Consider the following 20,469-nt stretch of genomic DNA (forward strand, 5'->3'; position numbering starts at 1 on the left):
GTGTACATACATACATAGCATTACCCAGCTTTATTCAGATTGGTTTTGATTAATTCAACACTGTTTCATTTAAAGGCTGAATCCCATTATCCTCCAGTCCAGAAGCTTGTGACTCCAAAGACCGTTCCACTGTCAATGAGTCGTTCACAATATTTTAAACCATCTCTACCATCTGCTACCGAATCAGGCAAGATTCGACAGAGAATAGAGATTAACCATAAGGTATGTATACTTCAAAGCTGCTGACTCTACACCATCTTTAACCGCAAGCTCCCTCTTCCCCAATACCATCACACCCTGATCTGATGGGGGAACCCAGTGGCTGCTTTACAGTTTAAACGCTCACACACTTCCTTTTGACAGTATCAGTCTGATAACTGGGATTCCAGTGGATCCCTTTAAAAGTTGTAGCTGGATATAAAGTTAACAATTGATTTCACAATTAATCTAGTTCAACCGGGGGGGGGGGGGACACACGACATTTTACTGGTATCTCATTCCAAACACACAGTCTAGCACAGAAGCTTCTAGGGCACAATGTTATCTTGAAATTCCTCATTTGACTATCAGGAAGCCCTAGGGGAGAAAGTGGGAGAGATGAATAGGTGAAAGACTATCCTCAAAACTAAATATTCACAGTAGTCCAAAGAACCCCAGTAGTCTGTTGTTGTTGTTGTTGCTGCTGTTGTTGTTGTTGTTGTTGTTGTACTTTATTTTACTTTACTTACAAACTAGAATCCAGTGTTTCAGCTTTGCACTATGCAAGCAGACTCCTGCATCAAGATAAATTCAACTTGCAGAATTAACCTCCAGGATAAAATTTACACCTGGGGTTGAACAGTTCTTAGTAATAGGGTTTGGTTTGTGGGGGGTATACACAGAAATGTTCAGAATTATTTTATGGAAACTGAAAACGTATAAGCCAGTGCTCTTTAAGTGATAAAACTACAAAAAATGAAAATTATGGTGCAGAGAAAATGCAAGGTTATTTTGAGAACTTGCTGAGGACAGAAAGGGCTTAGGCGTTTTGCAGCTTTACCTTTCCATTTATTTCAGTGTGGTAGATTGGACTCCAGATGGGATTAGGGTTAAATGTATTTAAAAAAAAAAATGAAAAGGAGGGAGGAGGAAGAAACCTAGAACAAAAGACCCCATAATTGTTGAGTAGTTCATGGGGTATGACATGGGTAAGATTTACTAAAGATGTTGTACAAATATTTCAAGTTGCAAAAACCACATTAGCTTGCTTTTAAGTTGGCAGACGTTTTTGAAAGGGAAATTCTTTTCACGTTTTCTGCATTTTGTATCTCAGAATGTATCTGAGAAATTAAGTTCATTCTCCTATAGTGAATCATAGGGACTTAATTTTCCTATTGAAAATAAATGAACTTGCTTATTTAATGAGGGTTGTATCTAATGGCAGCTGTGCATTAGTGGAAGCTCTTCTGCTTGTGAAAGGCAGGGGAACCTGCCAGCCCCCCTTACCAATTGCAGCCCATTGCACCATTACCCATACAGTTCTGGAGGGTCTCCCAACCCTGACCAGAAATTGGGGGGAAACAGGGCTGCACTGGGTAGGAGGGAATTGGTGAAAATCAAGTGTCCTACCTTGCAGAAGTGCTTCCACTACTGCAGAGCCGCTACTGGATCTAGCCCTATCTCTGTGATCCTGCAGGATGTTTTGTGGAGTAGGTAATTGCTGTAGACAGGCATTGTCACATGAACCTTGCTCCTAAGAAATACAGCTTGTGGTGGAAGAGATTTATTTGGATAACTTCAGGCAGCAGGGGGCAGTAAAGGAGTACTTCTGCAAAAAGCCATATAAAGCTTAAGTGTACATGAGAAAGGCATTTGCGTAAACAAGGATCAGTGGCTTCCTGTTACATGCTCCAACGTTTAGCCTCTCTCTTTTTTTTAGGAATAGCGAATCAGAAAAAAAGAATTAAAACCTAAAGTATATTTTTATCCTTTACAGGGAGTACAAGAGAAAAATCTGGCAGCAGAGCAGAAGATAGAATCACCAGAAAGGTATGTGATGTATATCCTAAATCTAAAAGACATATTATAATTGCTCTTATGGGTTTTTCATTAGTATACTGTTCATTTGTCCCTTATGCAAAGGAGACAATTAAATAATAGGCATAATAACAGAGATATGTTTATGTAAAAAGTTTCCAGAGGGGTAGCTGTGTTAGTTTTGTGTTACGAAAACAGTAAAGAGTCTTGTGGCACCTTGAAGACTACAGTGCTAGTATGGCATGGATTAGAATCCACTTCATTCGCAATACAGTTCTTCAAGTTTATATACACACTAGGGCATGGATTTGAAGGCTCTGAGGTCAGAGGAAAAGGAAATGCAAGAAGGGCAGTCAGTGTTTGAAGTGCCGCAAGACTCTTCTCTGTTTTTACTTAGGAAACAAGTTCACATTTAACGCTGTGCCAAACCATGGGTTAATGTGAATGTGCTAGCTGCTGATATCGCATCTGCTTTCTTCCTCCCTGGTCCTTTAAGCTCAGCTCAGCAAGTCAGCTGTAATTCCCCCCCCCCCCCCCAGTTTTTTGCTTTCGTTTTCCCTGCTTGCTAACTTTTGCCACTTTGCCATTTTGGGCAGCGTCGCTTATCCCCTCCCCCCAATATATATTGATATATCACTATTATCAGTTTGCATATACATCCTTTGTTGCTGCTTTGTTTGTAGGACCCCGAAAAGCTATATAACATATATTTGATTCTCTTTCAGCAGCGTCACAAATCCCAGGTTCAGTTCCTCTGCAACCAATGGGCTTCCTCCTTCAGTAGGAGTTGGTGGCGGCAAAATGAGAAGGGAAAGAGGTGTCCACTATGTATCAAAACCTGCACAAGAGGAGGTAAGATTATTTGTTCAACTACAAGAGAGAGAGAAAGAGAGAGAGAGAGAGAGAGAGAACAATGTGTATGCATGAATGAAATTGAAGTACAGTGGTGCCTCGCAAGACGAAAAGAATTCGTTCCGAGAGTCTTTTCGTCTTGCGATGTTTTTCGTCTTGCGAAGCGCGGTCCGCCGCAACTGCACCTCTTCAAGCGGCTTTAAAAAAAAAGCGCAAGATGTTTTCGTCTTGCAAAGCAAGCCCATAGGGAAATTTGTCTAGCGAAGCAACGCAAAAACGGAAAACCCTTTCGTCTAGCGAGTTTTTTGTCTTGTGAGGCATTCGTCTTGCGGGGCACCACTGTACTCGTTTATGGAGTAGTTTGGAGCTTCAAAGCTGTTTATTCACAGCCTGATTGAATGGACAAACTTAGTATTTTAGTCATTGGATGGAATCCAACATAGGGCAAATGTTCAGCAGCCCAAGGATTTTTCTATGTGCAATAGAACACCTTCCTCCTGTGCACCCCTAAAGCTATTCCACGACTTCTCCCAACCTTCTGGAGCAGATTTGTGGAGGATGAGTTCTATTGCACAAGTGGGAATTCTTGTACTGACAGGACTCGCTAGTAGAATACTGTCCATTAGATTTAGACAGCTTTCCAAGCCTATGCTCTGCTTTGTAGCAGAGTATAGGATTTATATGCAGGGTTAATACTCCAATTTAGGAATGGAAGAGGAGGGGAAATATTCTAATGATATAGGCACGCTCTGCAAGGTGGCTGGGTGTGGCTGTGTATAGCGCTAATCAGCACCAAATTACAGCAGCAGAAAGCTGTAGCTCACTAGGTTTTTATAAATAATAATAATTATACTCCATCCATCTGGCCGGGTTTCCCATGTTTTGAGACATAGGTACAATTCATGGTATATTGCTTTCGCTATTACTGAGAAAGGCTCTGTCTGCAGGTATAGGAGGGCGCATGAGCTATAAAACAGTCAAATCCTGTATCACCCCAAATTTCATTTATTGTGGTGCTTTTATTTACCCTGTATGTACTTTTGGTGTGGGGTTGTTTGTTGTTTTTTAGTTCTTTAGGATTTCATTGATAAAGTCAACAACAGTTTCATTACTTGTTGTGTTGCTTTCATTTTTTCCTGCCGAAATAGGCTGAGTAGAACTAAAATGTAGGTTTCAGTGGAACTTGGAAAATAATTGCATCATTGTTCCATTCTAGGAAATTGATATGCCAGTGCTACCAGAAATATCTTTGCCCATCAGTACGTCATCTTTGCCAAACTTCAGCTTTGGCCTGCTTGCTAGCAGTACTACTGTCTCATCTACGCCTGTCAGTTCTGCACAATCAGTGGCTAAAAAGGTAAATTGTGCATGAATCAAGGTTTTGCTTGCATATTCTACCTGTTCTCTCCCGTAGATTCACCCAAACTCTTTGTCTATTCACCTGACTTTAATTTTCAGCCATGTGCTATTTGAGAATCCCCTAAAGGACAGCCCCACCCTTCACTGGCCCTTTCTTTGCCCACCCTGAGTGTGTCTGTCTGTCTGGAATGTATCCTTGAACTGTGAGAATGCTGCTTGCCTGGATGGAGAGAGGGTGCCTCTGACTTCTGCATGGCCAGGATGTAAGAGTTGCATTGGTTGCTTCACCCACTTTTGTTTCTGGTCCCAGCCCTTCACTGGCGTGCGATCTGTAAAAAAATTGTCCCAAGGCAGTTCGTGCTTTGGGCTTTGTAGCACCCCTGCAGTAATGGTTCATGATAAGTGATTGTTGATAGTAACATGGTTGCCATATTGGTGATATCAAGGCAAATGTTTTTTCTTTTTCTTTTTAAAAAACTGGCTTTTTATGCTTGTGTCAGCTACTCTGAGCTGCTGCATAGCAAGCTCTTTATGGGGGTGGCCTTGTTCAGTGCAACAGTTTGTCAAAAGTTTATGCAGCAAGCTTTATGGAGATAAGGCTTCAGTTCTCTTTGTAGGTTTTTCCCCTTTGGCAGTTACAAGAGCTAAGAAGTTAGGAGCTCAGAAACAGAATGGGTATTGTCAACAACAGCCATGTCCCCAACATAATCCGAGAAACTGTTGTTTGTTAAGGGTTTCCTACCAATTCTCGGCAATCTTTGAAAACTGTAGTTCCCAGGATTTCTTGGGGGAAGCCATGACCCTCAAAGTAGTGTAAGAAAGAGTGCTTTCAGGATGTGCTGTGGATGTGGCCCTACTACTATAAACATTAGCACAATTGCTGTGTCTTATTACAAACTGCTTTTGAAACTCTTCTTAGTCTTCTAAACATCTTGTCATATGTTGTATAGTGTATAGGCACAGAAAAGGACAGCTGCTGTTTGAGAAACGGAATGGATTGCTTTGGATCCATGCCAAAAGTCACCTTCTAATTTGAGCGCATTTGTTTTTGCATTATTAACCAGTGACTTATAATTCACTTCATTCAAGCTATTAAAATGCAATTCTTTTAAATAATTAGGTGCAACCAGCCAGTAATGCTAGCAGTCCTGTGTACAGATTTTCATCTCCAATTGTAAAATCGACAGAAGCAGAAGTGCTGCCATCAGTGTCTGTAAGTAAAAAATGTATAAGTAATACTTGTGGCAGAAGAAAGACAGGAATGATAGAGATAAAAATCTGTTTAATACTCACCTTGGAAATTCAGTGTTAGGAACCAGAAATCTGCAGTTCACATTTATGAGCCTATGTAAACTAGGCTGTTGTTTTCTTTTGACTTTTAAATTTTATCTCCTGCCAGGCTGGTGCATTCAAATTTAGTGTTCCTGTTGCAAAATCATCTGATCCTTCAAGACCCAAGGATACCGCAGTATTGCCTCAGAGTAATGCAGGTAATTAAGTTGGCATTTAATGCAAACATTTTCTCCAGGTGGGGAATTAAGATTGAATTTTGGTTAGGCTTTTAAAACTTTCCATTCCGTGTGACATCAGAAGCAAATGTATTCCCGGCCTCCATTCTGAGTACAATCCAGTTTAAATAGACCCTTATCCAAGCATATGTGTCTGACTTCCAATGAAATATATCATTTAGCTTCTATGGACAGCAAGAAGTTTGTGCTTCATCCAGTAAGCTACCTTATGAAAATTTTTAAGATGGGTTGTGTGTAGTCAGGTGTGTTTTTGTGTGTATGTGTTGGTGGATCCTCATAAGTACACACAACAGGGTCCGAGCCATGAACCTTGTAAAACTATTATTTTCTTCACACTTGCAGCGGTCAATAGCATCAGCAGTAAGAGAGATCATGAGTATGATGGTCCCTTTAAGCCTGCAAAAGTCCTGAAAGAAGGAAGTGTGCTGGATATTTTAAAGAGTCCTGGTGAGTCGGTTGATGAGGTTTCATTTAGTGTTAAATGATAATTGACAATGAGACCCGTAATCTCAGGGCCTTGGTTTTGAGTCTTGAAATTGCAGAGAGTTGGACTAGATAACTCTCAGGGTCACTTCCAACTCTACATTTCTATGATTCTATGATTAATATGGCACTTTAAAGAAAACAGTTGTAGGGATGTTGCACTGTAATAAGCGTTCTATCAGTGCCAGCATTTCTGCTTGCCCAAAGGAATGATTTCCCCTCTCCTTCCTCTGGTGGGGGGGGCAGGTTCTCAGAGCCAAATGGGCGGGAGGGGGAGAGGAGGCAGAAAGCCTCATTGCTTTGATGGAAGTAGTTGTATGGGCTTCTGCTAGCAGGATCAAGCAGTTAAATCTGGCCCTCTATATTTTTTCTTAATCCAGTCTCATATATAATACCAATAATGCCAATTTTTGAAAAAATGAATAGCCACATTGAGAGAGAGTATTGTCTCCAACTTTCAAATATATTGCCAGCTTTCTTTAGGAATAGGGAATTTCAAATCAATTTCCATTGTTACCTACATTTATCATTGCTCGACTCAAGATAAATCTGGATAACATAAATTTTAGAATGTGGACCTTTCATTGGTTTGGTATGAATTACAAAGGTTTCAAACTCAGTTTTCTGTATAAATTTCTGATTTGTTCAATAATTTGGTTGGAACAGAGACTGCAAGTGCCAACAATATGTATACATATTTGTGTAAGGGTTTCATGTTATATGCAGTGATTTTTACCATACTATGATAGCCATTCTTCTTACCCAGCTATTTCTGTGCCTGCATAACCATTTGCGCAGTATGGTTCATCAATGAATCTTCTGTTTTAAAATCATTTGCTTGGCTTTCATGTAAAAGTAGAGTCTTTGTTAGGAACTCAGACTATTTCCTTTTCTCTTTCTTAGGCTTTGCATCTTCAACCACATACTCAACCGCAGCCGCGCCACCTGTTACAGCAAGCACAGTAGTTTATACAAGGCCTGCAATAAGTACTTTCTCCGGAACCGTTTCAGGACTTGGAGATGCTTTGAAACAAGGGTCAGCCCATTGGCAGTGCGATACGTGTCTTGTGCAAAACAAGCTGGCAGATAACAAATGTGTAGCCTGCCAAGCCGCTAAAGTGCCGATGTCAGATGGTACTAAGCAGACTGGTACTCAGTTTAACTCAGCCTTGAAAGCAGCTCATTCTACAAAGGGGACACAGGGCTTTGGAGACAAGTTTAAGGCAGCAGCTGGAACTTGGGACTGTGATACTTGCTTGGTCCAGAACAAACCGGAGGCTACAAAATGTGTGGCATGTGAGACACCAAAACCTGGGACAGGAGTAAAACCAGCCTTTGTGTTTCCTGCAGTCACAGACAATGTAACAACAGTGACTTCCTCTTCTGGCTCTACTGATCTCACAGTCAGTTTTGGATTTGGAGACAAATTCAAGAAGCCAAAAGATGCTTGGGAATGTTCTGTGTGCTTAGTGTCAAATAAGGCAGAGGATAGCAAATGTGCTGCCTGTCAGTCGGACAAACCAGGTGAGTTTGCCGTATTTGGTCATTGATTAGGGTGGGACATATCCATCTATAATCCTAAACATCTTTATTACGGCATGGAACTTAGTTTTGAGGAAACAGGCATTGTGCTGTGTGAAGAACCCTATCTTGAAAAGAAAACAATAGAGGGCACCACTGAATATTTACTGGAGTTTTAATATGTAAGAACATATGGAAGTACAGACTAACATTTCATCCGTGGGTTCCGTTTCTGGCCCCTGCGCTCATCAGCGGAGCATGCCCCACCTTCATTTTGGATCCAAAAGGACCTGCGTGTCTGTGCACACCATTTGGATGCGCCTAAAATGGTCACCCTGAGGGACGCGGGTGGCGCTGTGGGTAAAACCTCAGCACCTAGGACTTGCCAATCGTATGGTCGGCGGTTCGAATCCCCGCAGCGGGGTGAGCTCCCGTCGTTCGGTCCCAGCTCCTGCCCACCTAGCAGTTCAAAAGCACCTTTAAAAAGTGCAAGTAGATAAATAGGTACCGCTTTATAGTGGGAAGGTAAATGGCGTTTCCGTGTGCTGCGCTGGTGCTGGCTCGCCAGAGCAGCTTTGTCACACTGGCCACATGACCCGGAAGTGTCTTTGGACGGCGCCGGCTCCCGGCCTCTAGAGTGAGATGAGCGCACAACCCTAGAGTCTGTCAAGACTGGCCCGTACGGGCAGGGGTACCTTTACCCTTAAAATGGTCACCACCTGTATTTGAGTTATATCCAGTGCTAGTCCCACTTGCAGTAGATCCATTGAAGTTAGGGGGCATGACTAACTTAGGTTAATTAATTTCAGTGGGTAGGATTCACCTAATGCACCCTGTCAGCAGAAGCCCTGCACAACGACCTCAGCTTTCACAACAGGGCCCCTCGCCTCATGTCCATGAAATTGGCTCAGGGGTTGGTGTTTCAGGAGGACCCCCGCCCCCCACCAGGACAGCATGGCAAGGGTAGTTATTCCATTTGGCAAGCTGCAACACTTGCACAAACAGAACATTTGTAATAGTGCATTGCTCAGTTCCACCTACTGGGTCTACACTGAGTAGAACTTAGTTGGATATTACCCCCATATTACCTATTTATAGTTAAAGTTCCAGTTCTCAACCCTTATTTCTGTCCCTATGTGGTATGGTAACCAAGCTAACATGGTGGTCAGCAGTTATAAATAGTGTCTCAGCCTATTGACACCTTTGGACAATATAGTGGTGCCTCGCAAGACGAAATTAATCCGTTCCGCGAGTCTCTTCGTCTTGCGTTTTTTTTTCGTCTTGTGAAGCACAGCTATTAGCAGCTTAACGGCTATTAACGGCTTAGCGGCTTTAAGAAAAAGGAAACAAACTCGCAAGACGTTTCATCTTGCGAAGCAAGCCCATAGGGAAATTCGTCTAGCGAAGCAACGCAAAACCGAAAAACCCTTTCGTCTAGCGAGTTTTTCGTCTTGTGAGGCATTCGTCTTGCGGGGCACCACTGTATCAAAGTTTTGCTACTATATAATGTAGTAATGCCTTTTGTTGGAAGTAAAGTGGAGGGATTCTGAAAAGGGCACATGCTGTTTTTCACTGTTCCTTTCTGTATTTTTATAACTGATAGTTCATTCATCCATGTGACTTCAAGAAATAAACTTGACACTAGGACTAAGACGTCACCCTAACCTGAAATTCTGTACTCATGTAGCAAACTAGATAGGCTCTTATGAACTTTAGTTTCACTCTGATTAAGTCTGATCTCTTAGAAGCCCAAACTGAAGTTCAAGGCAGTTACCTTTTATTGCCTTTCCTACCTGGATTTTATTTTGATGGTAAAACAATGCAGATTTTTATATTGTGCCCCTAAAATGGAAAGAAAATATAATAACAGTAATTTTCTCCCAGTTATTCATGAAATAAATGGAATTTTATAGCTTTCTGAAACTATTTTGCATGTTACCCTGAACAGTTAAAGTTCATGAGGTTGTCACTGGTATATTAATTACTATAGTACTGAATTTAAGAAGATAATTTCCCTTGTCAAAATTACGGTTCTGGTGATTTCAAAATACTCTAGTTGGTTTACAAATATTTTTCCCTTTCAACCTCACCTGAGATCTCTTATGAAGACATTGAAGAAAATATCACCTATTTCCCCATAAAAATATAGACATAAAAAATGTCATAAACTGGAATACCTAACAATTAAAAAGTATGGGCAACTTTAATTGTTGCTTCAGATGAAGAATACACAAATAGCACTTGCTAGGACAGAGCAGGAAAAATTGCTAAATTCTAGGAGTATAAATCATTTTAATTTAGATGGTTTAGATTGCTTTAACATAGCAAGTTTTCCTAAGTTTCCCTTCGTCAAAGGGCAATTATTGCAGTTTGGATAATTCAATTTCTAAGTTTCTCTTGCAAGTTTCAAATAGGTATTTTCAGCTTTGTTTTGGGTCTACATGGGCAGAACTGCTAATGGTTTACTTTATGCTATGTTTCATTATCTAGGAAGTTCAGTGCCTGTGGTGAGTAGCAGTGCTTCCTCTTTACCTGCTCTTTCTGGAGGATTTCTAGGCTTAGACAAATTCAAGAAGCCGGAGGGAAGCTGGGACTGCGAAACATGCTTAGTACAAAACAAAGCAGATGCCACAAAGTGTGTTGCTTGTGAGAGTTCAAAACCAGGCAGCAAGACTGAACTCAAAGGTAGGTAAAGAGTATAAATGCTCTCTCAAAAAAATCATGTGTGCGTATTCTGCTCCTTAATTTTCTCCTCCTTTTTAATTTGCCCTTCTACCCATGACTCAGGCTTTCACCTCTGAATAAGGAGAGCCATGCCCAGAAGCAGTTTTCTGCAGTTGTGTCACTTGTTGGATCCAAAACTGCTCAGCTAAGTCAGATAAAAGTACCTGAAAAGTACATCTCAATGTGGATGAGAGCTGCAAATTCAAATCTATGTTGAGTGCACATTCAGTGAAAACAAAGGAGTGAATATAGATCACATCTGCAATGGATACACCTCCAATTTATCCCCATATCCTTTAAACTCTGAAAGGTCCCCTCACCCTATCAAGTTAAGGAACCTTTGGGTCTAATTGCCCCCCCCCCCAACCCTTTCTCCTCCAGGCAGCCAACAGGCATTGTCTGCTTTCAGGAATGCAGTGCAGCTGACAAAATCACTCAAGGGTTCAAGGCAGGGCCAGAAAGGGGTATGTTGCCTGGGGAAGTCCCAAGGACTAGGTAGAGAGGTCTAGAGAGTAGCATTTGTCCTGGGCCTAAGCTTAGCCGTTCCTTTTTTTTAATCAGTTTTTATTGGTTTTCATAAATATATCATACATTATTCAACTTAACCAAGCAATCGTTTTATAAATTCCCTCCTCCCACTTGGCTTCCCTCCATTTCCATTTCTGGTTTGTTAAACCACTTGTTGCATTTTGCTTCTTATGTATACTGTAGTAATATACTATCACATTGTTCTCTCTGATTACATTATGTATGTTTATTTAAAACCTGCCAAAGAGTCCATACTTTTACATTGTTTCTGCAGATATGTTACAAAAGGTTCCCATTCTTTTCCAAAGTCACTATTATCGTTTTCACACAGTTTATCTGTCAATTTTTCTAATTCTGCATATTCCATCAACTTTTCATGCTATTGTTCTTTGGATGGTATTTCTCCCATCTTCCAGTTTTGTGCTATTAGAATTCTTGCTGCTCTTGTCGTATATATAAATAGTGTCCTCATTTCTTTCTTCACATCTTGTCCTCAAATACCCAACAGAAAAGCTTCTGGTTTCTTTACAAATGTTACTTTAAACATTTTTTACCAATTCATTATAAATCATTTCCCAATAATTTTTTACAATCTTACATTCCCACCACATATGGTGAAACGTCCCTTCCTTTTCTTTACATCTCCAGAAAATCTTTTGTTCTGTTTTGTACATCTTTGCTAATTTAACTGGGGTGATATACCACCTATACATCATTTTCAGGTAATTCTCTTTTATTAAAGTACAATCCGTAAACTTAAGATTTATCTTCCAGAGCCTTGTCCAATCCTCAAACCAGCAATTCCTGAATCAGGAGCACATACCTCCTGTAACTTCACTTTCCCATCTCTGCAGCCCTTTAAATGGCAGTTTCCCCCTCTTACTGGGGGGGGGGGGGAGTAGAGAAACTGGGCTTGGTGCAGTTGAGCACTTTATGGGGATAGGTCCCAGACTGAATGAAAGCAAGCTCTTCTCAATTTCCTTTTACTGAACCTTCCAATTCCAGGTGATGAGGGCTCATGCCCGCATGCTGCTCTCTGCTACCAGCAAGTCTTGGCAGCCTGAGAGCGGTGTACATGTTTATTAACCCATTTGTAGCAATTGTGCTGCTGCTGCTCCCTCCCCCGCCCCCCGCCCCACTTTCAAAGTAAGATTTTCCTGCATTCCTCAGGGATAGTCCTCTCCTGTCTACACTGGCTCCCTCTCCTCTCCTTTCCCCATCCCTCAGCATTCAGGGCATGCACTTTACAAGCAGGGGGACTGATTTCATTCCAGTGAAATTTGCTAAATTTGCTTTTAAAAAGGCAAGTGGCCTTTGAAAAAACATACTTTTATAGAATATCCTAGTCTTCAAATAGAATTCATTAAATCTCCCCAGAATGTGGCCATGTGTAGTCACACTTGTCATGTCACACCCTGTGTATAATTACATTACCTTAATAGAATATTTTTAATTCTTTCAGTAACATTTTACGTACACCTCTATTCACTTTATGTGAATGATGCTGAGGCCATCTTCAAATTTACTGAGGAAAATACATTTATCCTCTTTCCAAATTACTCTGTGCTTCTTTATTTCCTAACCTGAACTCATCAGTAATCCGTGAGGTAGAATGAGTTATTATAACACCAGTTATGGTGGTGAAGAGAAGTCACAGTATTGGGAAGTGAGAATGATTATTTTTCTAACAAAAAACATTTTTTTCACATAAATATGTTGCTATGATTGATTTACAAAACAATTAAGACTCGACCCTGCAGCATTTCCCTGTATAAAAAAAGGTTATGTTGGGTTTGTAACACATTTGGTGTTTTATGTTATTTTCAGGTTTTGGAACTGCTGCTGTTTCTACAGTCCCATCTACTACTTCCTTCAAATTTGGTATTCAGTCATCACCATCAGAGCTGCCTCAGACACTGGGAAATGCAGAAAAAAGTTTCAAATTTGGAGAGCAAACAGGATTCAAATTTGGTATTACATCAGAGCTGGGATCATCAACAAACACAATGACTGGAGGCTTTAAATTCTCGAAAACAGAAGGGTCCAAACTGGGAAGCTTTCCTTTGGAATCTGAATCGGAGGACAGTGTGAAAGATGGCAAGAGCAATAGTAGTTTCAACTTTGGACTTCCCTCTGGGGCTAAAAGTACACCTTCTACATCATTTCAGTTTGGAATAGCTAACCTTGGACAGCAAGAGAAGAAAGAGGGACTTAGCAAGCCTGCTGGAGGAGGCTTTACTTTCGGTACAGGTTCCACAGCCTCTGCAGCTGCACCTGAGAGTAAAACTGGAATAAGCGGTTTCAAATTTGGTAATACAGAGGAAAAGGAAACTTCAGTCACTCCCTTCTCCTTTAAGAAAGTGGAGGAGAAAAAAGATGAAAACCCTTCAACAAAAGGTGGTTTTACTTTTGGTAATGTAGAATCCGTGCCCACCCCGCAGCTTGTTTTGGGAAGGACAGATGAAAAACCGGACACTGTTGCCCCTTCCTATCCATCAGTATTTGGAAAGAAAGCAGAAAATGAAGAATCAAAGGCACAACCCATGTTTCCATTTGCGAAGGCAGAGCAAACCAAAGATGACAGCACAGCAAAATCTGGATTTAGTTTCAGCCTAGCAAAACCAGCAGAGAAAGAAACTGAACAACAAGCAAAGCCTGCTTTTATGTTTGGAGCACAAGCAAGCACTGCAGGTAGGTACAAAAATTCCTTATAATTTATACCATAATGTTGTGGAACGGATTTTTTTTGACAGGTGATTTAAGAAACTGAACTATGAAGAGACCCTGAGATCAATGATAGAGGCTTGTAATATTATCTCTGTTGTTGTCCTTTTGCTTCTGAAATATACTGTTAATGAACACCACTTTTTGAAAGCCTACAGAAGTGTTTTATTTTGAAATGGGCAGTGTTCTTGGAAAAGGCAAATACCCCTTGGATAGCTTAAGGCAGGGGTCAGCAAACATTTTCAGCAGGGGGCCGGTCCACTGTTCCTTAGACCTTGTGGGGGGCCGGACTATATTTTGGAAAAAAAAAATGAATGAATTCCTATGCCCCACAAATAACCCAGAGATGCATTTTAAATAAAATGACACATTCTACTCATGTAAAAACACACTGGTTCCCAGACCATCCATGGGCTGGATTTAGAAGGTGATTGGGCTGGATCCGGCCCCTGGCCTTAGTTTGCCTACCCATGGCTTAAGGCCTACAGTGGGAAACTAGCCATACAAATAAGGTACGCAGTTCCTGTAGGCCTGTAATCTCTCGATAAAGCTCAGCGCAAGCTCAGGCAACCTGCCTGTAAACAGGGTGCAAATGTGATGCTTTGTAACAACTCATTTGATCTTCTAAATTGGAGTCTTACAAACATTTTATTTAAGAATTCTGATAGCAAACCTAATTAAGACAAACTGAGTTTATTTTAGAAGAGTTGGTAGTGGGAACTATTATTTACACTTAAATATCTTAAGTGAATATTGTAGATGTTCTTTTGCTACGGAACAGCAGCCATTTCTGATTATAAATCCTTAGGATTGTGCATAGGTCATTTAATTGCCAGCTTTTGGAAACTGCTGTCACCATTAGGTTTGGGATGCTGTTCAGTTGAATGACTTATTACCAGGCTGTAGGTCTTTACAGTGGCTGATTATAAAACATTAAACGAAAATGTATTTGTGGGTACTTCAGTTTCCAGGGTGAATATCAAATAAACCATGACAAATTTTGTTGGCTGCCTTAGGGGTCCCAAATAACTAAGAAGAACTCTTCAATCTTTTGAACATATTTGGCACATTTAATGTGCATAACATAGTTGGCTATAAATAACTGTTTGCAATATTTAATGGTTTAATTTTCATCAGTTATTTAAATTTTGTCCTTGGCATCAGTATCTCTTATAGCTTTTCTAAATTAATGCTTTAAATGCTTGACTATCAAGTTCACTGAGTTGGGGTTTTTTTTACTGGTCAAATAGCCAATATTAAACAACAGCTCTTAAAGAAAGCAATGGTTTCAGAGTAGGAAATTGGAACAGGAATCATACTTTGAAAAAATGAATACATTAATTGAACGAGAATTGTACGTAACAATCTTTGCACGTGGATAATTATGAATGAATTATTTCATAGGAGCTGGGGGGAAATTACAATCAGGGAAATAACCACAGAACAACAGGGTCTTATAATTACTGTTTTATTATTTATTACAAGGGGAGAGAGATAGCATGGAGCAAGAGAACGAAGACACAAAGTTCAGTAACAACTTATGATAGATGCAAGATGGAAAAGGAAGCCAATATTAGAAATTGGACATGGGAATTATATGGTCAAAGCAGTGTACATAACATCAAATGAACAGAAGAATTGAGAACAGATTTTTAAGATGGAGGAGGAATATAAAACATTACAATGATTGAGTCTGCAAAAAGGGGATGTAAAAGTGTCCCCATTATAGAAAGAGACTAGTGATCTTAGAGTTAAGAAGAAAAACTGGATTTGAAGACAAGGGAATTATGTGAGAAAATAATCAAAGTAAATGTAAGGAAAGGGAAAAATAATTTCGTGAAAGAAGAATTGAGAAAGAACAGGCAGGAGGCAAAACCAATGTGTTTGGTTTTAGATGAAATAGGAGCTTAGTGAGAAGACACTTGGTGAGGCATCCAGAACTATTGAGATAAGAGGCAAGATCGTGAGCAGAGAAATGGAGATGTAAGTCAATAGGTTAAAAACAGTTTAAGATAAAGACATGGATAATGGAAGCAAAAGGAAGATTATATAGGACACCTATAACAGAACATTGTAGATCCTAGGAATCAGTCTCTCTTACTAAAGAGTTTTACTACAGTTTTACTAAATTAAAACAAAATATAAAGGAGAGGGAGAAAAGTAAAGACTGTTGAGGAAAATAATAACATTAGTTTAAAAAATGCTATTCATGCTTTTTTAAGATCAGACAAAACAATGGAAACAGAAAAAATAGAATATTGGAAGGAGGTGGAGGAGATCCTGGGATATAAAAATAAGATGCTGTACTTCACATTTATGTAGCTGCCACTGAGTATTTGCATTTTGCATACATAATTAGAAATTTGAGTTTTCCCCTCCAGTAAAAGTAATGAAAATGGAATAAGCAAGTCAAAAGCAGTACTAGTAAAGGAAAGAGAGAGAATGCAAGCACCGCCCACTGAAGAATTTTGGAAACATTCTGAAGGAGAAAAATAGAATGATACAGGAAATGGGAGAGTTGAAAGGAAGGTTTTTTGGAAGTAATGAGAGTATGTCCAAGAGAACAGTATGTGAAGTTGAAGAGAAGATCAACATAGGAGCTAAACACAGAGGAGCTATAGGAGAAGCATAAAGAAGGAATAGAGTGAAGAGTGAAAAGAGGCTGGTTGGGAAAATGTTTACCAACATAGGCCAGGGTTTATTCAAGGTGAAAAGGAGAAGGAATATCAGACCAAGAATACAAATTTGACACCCTCTGCTGTTCTGCCACTGTTGCATTGTTGCATTGTCATTTGCATGTGGTTGGTAGAGCAACTGCAAGGTTCAATCAAGGCCTTGCTATTTAGACCATGTTCTGGCACACAAACACATCTATGTCAACCCTGTTTTCATGTCACCTGACATCAGGCTATCTTATTGCAAAGTGGGTGGCAATTGATCAACCTGGTGTAGCAGTCCTATGCCTTGGTGCAAGCATAGTGCTGACCCATTTCAGGCAACATTGGTTTAAATTATCTATGGTTTATCAGAAGGAGCATTGTGCCTGCACATCCCATCCTCTTTATGGGGTGTTAAAACAATAATTTCTTTTAACATCTGAACTGAGAAATTGTGACCTCATCTCCCAACTGCAAACCAGGTTTTGAAAATTCAAGTTTGATATTCTGCTTTTTATTTAACTTTATTAACATTTATTTTTAATTAATTAAATCATACTTTCCTGGTGCAAATATAATGGGCAACTGTTTGTGATTTAGCTTTGTGCTATGGCTCATTAGAGAAGAAATCATGTTGAGCATAGTGCTTGTCCCAAGTTCAGTAAATCATGATTTATTAGACAGCAGTTGTCATACCTAAAATGACTGGCCATTGTGTCTCATAACTGTGATGCCATTTGTGCAAAACATGGTATAGCTTTCGTAGGATTCTTAGGTGAATTTTCTCATGGACATTTCCACATACAATTCCTGAAATCCTTTATGGCATCTAAAATCTAGCTTTCTACTTCTCAGCCAGTGAATAGAAGTGGAAGTTGTCCAGTTAAGATCCACAGTTAGTTTTACAACTGTTGAGGAAGGGATAAAAGACAGGATTCAAGATGATGATGAACTGAGCCAAAGCTAACAAAATGAATTTGAAAGATAAATGTAGAGATCTGTGTTTATCTAGACTTCTAGATAGTAAGCCTGAGGTCAGAGACTGTTGTCATTTTGGTAACACTCACCTGATCTGCTATGTACAGTTCTGGGCACCACAGTGCTCTGCATTCTACTGAAATTTGAGTTAGTCCAGAGGAGGGCAACAAAGATGGTGAGGGGCTTGGGAACCAGGTCCTATGAGGAAAGGTTGAAGGAGATGTTTGTGTTTACCCAGGGGAAGATATGGTTAAGAGGTGATATTGATAGCCATCTTCAAATACAGTGGTACCTTGGGTTACAAACACTTCAGGTTACAGTCTCCGCTAACCCGGAAGTAGTACCTCGAGTTAAGAACTTTGCCCCAGGATGAGAACAGAAATCGCACGGTGGCAGCAGCAGGAGGCCCCATTAGCTGAAGTGGTATCTCAGGTTAAGAACGGACCTCTGGAACAAATTAAGTTTGTAACCAGAGGTACCACTGTATTTGATATCTATCACACAGATGATGGAGCAAATTTGTTTTCTGTTACTCCATGGGGTAGACCCTAATCCAACAAAGTGCAAATTACAAAAACCTAAATTTCAGCTAAACATTTCTGACAATATAAGCTGTTTGGCAGTGAAACAAACTGCTATTGGACTTTCCTTCATCAGAGACGTTTAAAAAGAGGCTGGGTGGTTACCTATCAGAGATGTCATAGTAGTGGGTTTCCTGCACTGGATCTTTGATATACAAGCCAACACAGATTCTGTGATCTAGCTTTACTCTGCATCTTCATTTCTTTCTAAAAATAATGTTAATCCCTTTCACTTTCAGATCCAGGATCAGCAAAGTCTACATTTGGCTTCCTGAGCTCTAGTTCCTCCAACACTGCTGTGCAAAGTGTTGCTGCTGCTGGTGGTGGTGCTGGTGGCGGCGGCGGCAGTGGCGTGTTCAGCAGCACCACCTCTTCCTCAAATCCTGCCCCACCAAGCTTTTTGTTTGGACAGGCCAGCAACACTGTGAGCAGCTCTGCTTTTGGTAATCCCTCTGACTCCAGTACAACCCAGTCCTTTGGGTTCTCCCAAGAGAGCAAGCCACCAACAACCACTTCCAATACAAGTGCTCCTGCTCCATTTCTTTTCGGTACAGCAGCCACCACTAACAGTGCAGCCAACACTGGCTTCAGTTTTGCAGCAGCCACCACAACAGCAGGTCCTGCAGGTATGCTCGGAACTTGAAGAGATTTGGTTTGTGGCTGTCTATTGAGGGATTTGTTTTCCAGAAACTTGGCTGTAGAACAACATACAGAGGGCTTTGAAAAAGATTGACTTGGCAAACTTATCAGTGCTATGACAGTTACGTTCCATAACAAATTCAACTGATTCAAATTGAATGATACTTATATAATGTTCTTCCTAAGTGGGGGGGGGGGGAGAGACACCAGCTTTTCTAAAGCTACCCAGTGTGGTGTTGGCTGAGCTGACATTGAACCAGGGATTGCACAGTTCATAATCGTAACTAGCAGTGCTACACCAGCTACATACATTCCATTGATGGGCTCTATGTGCGCCAAATACTGCTGTAATGTTTTACTGTAGCAATGTGAATGTTCAAAACAACGCTTTCCTCTGCACTCACTGGAAGTCTTCTTCCTACTGCTACTTTGCCTTCAGCCAGCTGTCTCTTGATGCCTTCTGTTTTCCCTTTGTCAATGTGCCTACCTTCCCTTCAATTGTTTCCTGTTGCAAAAATGGAGTGCAGTGTTACAGTGGCAACATGTATGTGCATTAGTTTTAGGCACTTGATGTTCAGTAGAGGACTGCTTTCATCCCTAGCAGTGGACTGACCTGGTGATAAGCTTCATATGTACCCATTTTTAACTGGGTAGGAGTTTTCTCTGAGGCATGGTCACATGCACTTTTGGTAGGGACCCGTGTCAATTAACATACAGGAATTAGCAATGCAAATCCACTTGTAGTCAGAGATAAAAGAGCAGGTAGAGTTACTGAACATTTCAGACAGTTTAACATTAAAGATCAGCTGAAATAAACTGTTAAATAAGCAAAAGCCTATATACCCCAGGGTAGAATCTAAATAGTTAAATTCTTAACCATCGAGAGCAGTTCTCAAGTTTATTCTGCTCACTTGTTTTTCTAGGTTCATCCTCTTCATTTGTGTTTGGTTCTGGGTCTTCAGCTCCTCCAACTGGTCCTGCATTTGGTGCCAGCCAAACACCAACATTTGGTCAAAGTCAAGGCTCCAGCCAGCCCCCTGCTCCAACCTTTGGATCACTCTCCTCCTCATTATTTTCTACTGGTGCTCAGCCTGCGCCTCCAGCTTTTGGCTCTGTGTCAAGCAGTACACAGCCTCCTGTCTTTGGACAACAAGCTACCCAACCACCTAGTTTTGGCTCTAGTACAGCTCCTAATTCTGGTAAGTAAAACCTCTAGAGGTCTTGGTTGTAGGCTGGTGGTGTTGCTAAGGCAGAGCTATGTTTAAGTGGTTCCATCCTAATTTTTCAATCTTCTTTGCATGCTAACCTGTGCTAGCACCATGAGTGCCACTTTAAAATACTTCTTGAATCAAATTCTGTTTGCAAATTAACTATTGATTTGAAAAGTTGAGTAGTATTGATGTAATACTAGAAACAGAAAATGATCTAGATATGCTTCAAGTGGTATGTGCTTACCTCAATATAGTGTGCATGCAAGGTCAAGTCAAAACATCTGTAGATGGAGCACAAGTGATTTCTTGGTTTGAGAATCCCTTATACACACACATTCTTTGTGCAAATGGCATAGAATTTATAAATGATAAGTTCCTCTTAACTCTGTGCTCAGAATTTTTTGTTTTGTATTGATAAAATTACAGCTCAGTGGGATACTGAACATAGGAGTGTAAAATGTTTACGTGGAGACAGATAAAAGTCATTGTCAAAACACACAATGTATTTTGAAAGATCTAGTTCAGGGGTCAGCAACCTTTTTCAGCTGTGGGCTGGTCCACCGTCCCTCAGACCATGTGGTGGGCCGGACTATATTTTGGTGGAAAACAACAAATTCCTATGCCCCACAAATAACAAAAAACTACATTAGCTGTGCCAATGGATTTG

General features: G+C 40.5%; 1 protein-coding gene and 1 long non-coding RNA gene across 5 annotated transcripts in view; one reads left to right on the forward strand and one right to left on the reverse strand.

The window, feature by feature from the left end:
- Window positions 1–20,469, forward strand: part of NUP153 (nucleoporin 153) — a 42,845-nt gene that overhangs the window by 21,252 nt on the left and 1,124 nt on the right. For 2 of the 4 annotated variants that reach the window (XM_082234180.1, XM_082234181.1), the window contains exons 9-20: window positions 76–222; window positions 1,976–2,028; window positions 2,742–2,868; window positions 4,085–4,225; window positions 5,348–5,440; window positions 5,627–5,717; window positions 6,099–6,203; window positions 7,143–7,763; window positions 10,251–10,445; window positions 12,840–13,703; window positions 18,192–18,578; window positions 19,515–19,790. In XM_082234180.1, the coding sequence (XP_082090306.1) occupies window positions 76–222; window positions 1,976–2,028; window positions 2,742–2,868; window positions 4,085–4,225; window positions 5,348–5,440; window positions 5,627–5,717; window positions 6,099–6,203; window positions 7,143–7,763; window positions 10,251–10,445; window positions 12,840–13,703; window positions 18,192–18,578; window positions 19,515–19,790 (3,100 nt within the window). Of the gene's footprint in view, window positions 1–75; window positions 223–1,975; window positions 2,029–2,741; window positions 2,869–4,084; window positions 4,226–5,347; window positions 5,441–5,626; window positions 5,718–6,098; window positions 6,204–7,142; window positions 7,764–10,250; window positions 10,446–12,839; window positions 13,704–15,221; window positions 15,743–18,191; window positions 18,579–19,514; window positions 19,791–20,469 lie in introns of those variants that run through there. The other 2 variants (XM_082234182.1, XM_082234183.1) reach the window with 2 other exon arrangements.
- LOC309538861 lies at window positions 11,224–18,184 on the reverse strand. Its single transcript, XR_014222410.1, has 2 exons — window positions 17,090–18,184; window positions 11,224–11,504 (listed from the first exon to the last, which is right to left on the reverse strand). It is a non-coding gene; the product is annotated as an uncharacterized lncRNA (long non-coding RNA).

Source organism: Podarcis vaucheri (assembly GCF_965113315.1).
Source record: "Podarcis vaucheri genome assembly, chromosome: 8".
Classification (NCBI taxonomy): domain Eukaryota; kingdom Metazoa; phylum Chordata; class Lepidosauria; order Squamata; family Lacertidae; genus Podarcis; species Podarcis vaucheri.